Source organism: Curcuma longa, chromosome 6, assembly GCF_044706935.1.
Source record: "Curcuma longa cultivar G26 ecotype Majalengka, Jawa Barat chromosome 6, ITB_CL_G26_1.1, whole genome shotgun sequence".
In the NCBI taxonomy this organism is placed as follows: domain Eukaryota; kingdom Viridiplantae; phylum Streptophyta; class Magnoliopsida; order Zingiberales; family Zingiberaceae; genus Curcuma; species Curcuma longa.
Genome location: NC_133866.1, coordinates 8,192,147 through 8,195,986, shown reverse-complemented (window position 1 = coordinate 8,195,986; position 3,840 = coordinate 8,192,147). Strand labels below are relative to the sequence as shown.

Genomic DNA, 3,840 nt, shown 5'->3' with positions numbered 1-3,840 from the left:
ACATGTATTGGAGACCATTTATGTCTACTATTAAAATCATTATATATATATATATATTTATTTATTTGTTTATTTATTGTGTCCACCAAATAAATCATCAAACACTCGCGATTGTCCATCCAAAACGACCAACATCCTAGGTTTGTCATTTCATACATAAGTAACTAATGTTATATATAAACCATTTGTTAGTAAAAAATTAATTTTTTGCTTAAATTCCTATAGAATATCAAGATATTATGAGGATTATATATAATTAGATGCTTAAAATATACATCAATATAGGGATTATATATTTAAATCAAAGATATTATGAGGACTTCTTATAGAATATCAAGATATTATGAGGGCTTCCTATAGAATATCAGAGCAATTTCAATTATGACAAAAAATCAATATTACATAGGATACTAGATATATTGAATTTAGTGGGAGGATCCTAACATAGTTATAAATTACATTTACTTCTCCTATATAAAAAAGGGCATATTTATAATTTTGAAATTTTAGGTCATCATTATATTGTAGTTTTAGGTCTACTCATGTATAATACATATGATTTATTTATTACATACAAAACTCATTATAAATTTAGTTTTTTTAGAAAAATGTCTAAAAATTTACTAGTCATTATTTTGATTAAAAATCAATTAAAGTCAGATGACCACTCAAGTTTTAATTAAAGTAAAATGGGCATCTTATCTAACCTGAATTATCCGAATTACTCTTACTCTTTTGTAGTAGCTACCTGCTAGTTTCTATATGTTATAGAAGCTACATGTTAATTTCTACATGCTCGATCATGATTAAATTTTGTTCATTTGAAATATAATGAGTGTCATAGAGTCTCTATCGTTTATTTTACTAAATATTATTTTAATTATAGATTATCATTAAGAAAAATTAAAATGATATAAAGTCACCATTAAAGAAGCTAGCAACTACTTTGTACCTGTTATAGAAATTACATGCTAGCTTCTACATGATTGATCGTGATCAGATAATGTTCATTTAAAATGTAATGAGTGTTATAAAATTTATATCATTTATTTTGCTTATTGAAATATTATTTTAACTGGATTAATTATTGTTGGGTTGCAAGGGTGCAAACATAGTCCTACATCTAAAGCATATGGAAAAGATCATGAGTTTAAAAGGATGGAAAATATCTCCATTGGTATGAGGTCTTTTTGGGGAGAGCCCAAGAATAAAGCTATGAGAGCTTAGGCCCAAAGTGGACAATATCATACCATTATGGAGATATTTTGATTCTATCGGTACTAATAATTATCACTCAAAGAAGAAAATTAAAATCATATAAAGTCATTATTATTGTAGAAGCCAACAATTGATTTCTATATGACCAAATGATATCCAATTTCTAATGGTCCAAAAATATTTTTCTCTCTCTCTATATTTGAGTTATTATGTGTCTACCCTCCTGCGTCGTAACCAACTGCACTTTCTCGATTTACCTCCTCACAGATGGTCGTAGGGACGACCGTGTGGGGCCGCTAAGGTGGCGGATCCACCTTTTTTGCAGAAGAGTTATTATGTGTCAGCTTTCAAAGTAAAAGGTGATTTAGAAAATGTCAGATTAACAATCAAATTAGGAGTACTTTAAATTGCGAGAAAGTAAAATGTATACATTTTTTTTCCTGAAAAAATAATTTTAAGATGCCCAAAATACATAATATAATGGAACTTATAGTCATTGCTGCACCACAAACCATGCAAAGTGCATCATAACCTGCTGGCCATTCATGAACACATGAATCTCTACTCTTTTCTATATAAACTATTCTCCTGCCTTGACACACACACAAAAAAACTATCTTACTACCTTTGACTCCTGATTTTAATATCATCAGATGGAATATCATCAGATTAATAATTCCAATCTAATCTAAAAACTACACCAGAAGTAGTAGCCAGCCATAATAAGCTTAATATATATACATTCATCAGAGCATTAGTGGATGGCACATCTCTAAGTCTTGATAGAGCCTGACAAGATGAACTGTTTTACCAGTTTTAAAGTTTTGTTTTTTGGTTGAATAGAATCAGAAAATGTGCAAGCATTTCCCTATAAATATTGGTCCATTCATGGCTCTCTGTCATTCCAAGCTTCACAGGCACAGGACTTGCAATGGCGACCTTGCACAATTTGGTCTTCGGACTTGTTCTCCTAGTGGCCATGGAGAATGCTCTTGCAGACTTCAACTTCTACAGGGACATGGCTTGCTACTGGGGAGATCGCAACTTGGCCGTGTGGAACTATGGCCAAAACTTTGCACTCGGCCTCAACAACGTCTCAGGTATCCAATACTTCACAGCTACTCGTTTGCGAGTTTCCGACGACTAATCATTGCTTCACAATGTTCTCCAGGTTGTGGGATTAACACAAGGAATCAGTTTCTCTTTGGAAGCATAGAAATGCAGATTAAGCTGGTCTCTGGGAATTCTGCTGGCACTGTGACTACATATTATGTATGTCCTAGAGTGAATTGCTTCATAGGATCGAACTTGATTGCCAAACATATACTGATTTCAGAATCTTTCTGTTCTTCCTCACAGATATCTTCTAGAGGAGAGAAGCACGATGAGGTCGATTTCGAGTTCCTGGGCAATGTATCAGGGCAGCCTTACATCATTCACACCAACATCTTCGCTCAGGGGTTGGGGAGAAAAGAGGTGCAGTTTTATCCTTGGTTCGATCCGACTGCTGCCTTCCACAACTACACCATTCACTGGAACCCCAGCCAAATCGTGTAAGCTCTCGCGTCCTTTTCTCAAGCTCGCAAGTTCTGAGAGAAAATGGTTGACGATGCCATTACTGTCGCAGATGGTTCATCGATGGGATCCCCATCAGAGTTTTCAGAAACTACCAAAGGTATGGAATTGCATTCCCGAGTCAGCAAGCGATGAGGGCCTACTCCAGCATTTGGAACGGCGATTCATGGGCGACCAGAGGTGGGCAGGTGAAGATCGACTGGAAGAGTGCGCCGTTCAGGGCATACTACCAGCAGGCGAAGCTGAGAACTTGTCCGTGGTACTCCACGGCTAGCACTGCGCAGTGCTCGGCAAATACCCCTGCAAACTGGTGGACTGCTCCGGGTTACAGCAGACTGAGCTACGCCCAGCAAGGGCAGCTGATGTGGGTGAGGAAGAACTACATGATCTACAATTACTGCCAGGACTGGAAGAGATTCAAAGGGGTGATGCCTCCTGAGTGCTCTCTGCCTCTCTACTAGTGCTGCTGTTCTGATTGCTGCTTTCACCTACATGCATGGCCTTTGTGAACTACTGGTATTTCTTTGGTTGCTTTCAGTTTTCATTTTTGTTTTTGATACTTGTGAACTACAGTTACAAAAAAATTGTTTGAGTTGTTAATCAATGTTGTATCTTTATAATGATCTCAATGGATGTTTGTTCAGTGTATTTCTATGCTGAAAGTATGATTTTTGCTTGTTAGAAGATTTGATTCATTACTTAGCAACTTCTCAGAACAGGGTGCTTTGCAGCTTCTTCTCCTCCCACAATGGAGATAGCACTGGGCTGGGGGAAGAAGATGATGATATGTTAGTCACAATTGAGAATGTTATTCATTAATCTATGCGATTTATTCTAGAAATCTTTTTCATTTTTGTATGTTTCAATCGTTTATTTTAATCTAAGTATCTCGATTTTACCCGATTAATTATAGAGGTAGACATTTTTTTCTTGATTCATTTATCGGATAAATCTTGAACACAATTTATACACATTTAAAAATCGACTTTCATCTCATTTGGGATTTGATCTTATTGTAAATGTTATGGTCGTATAGGATGAGCGCGG

General features: G+C 35.7%; 1 protein-coding gene across 1 annotated transcript; it reads left to right on the top strand.

Moving 5' to 3' along the window:
• The first annotated feature begins 2,149 nt into the window (after positions 1-2,149).
• On the top strand, positions 2,150-3,254 carry LOC141831225 (xyloglucan endotransglucosylase protein 7-like). Its single transcript, XM_074718637.1, has 4 exons — positions 2,150-2,318; positions 2,390-2,490; positions 2,578-2,771; positions 2,846-3,254. Exons 1-4 carry the CDS (start codon positions 2,150-2,152, stop codon positions 3,252-3,254), a joined length of 873 nt encoding a protein of 290 aa, XP_074574738.1.
• Positions 3,255-3,840: the final 586 nt, after the last annotated feature.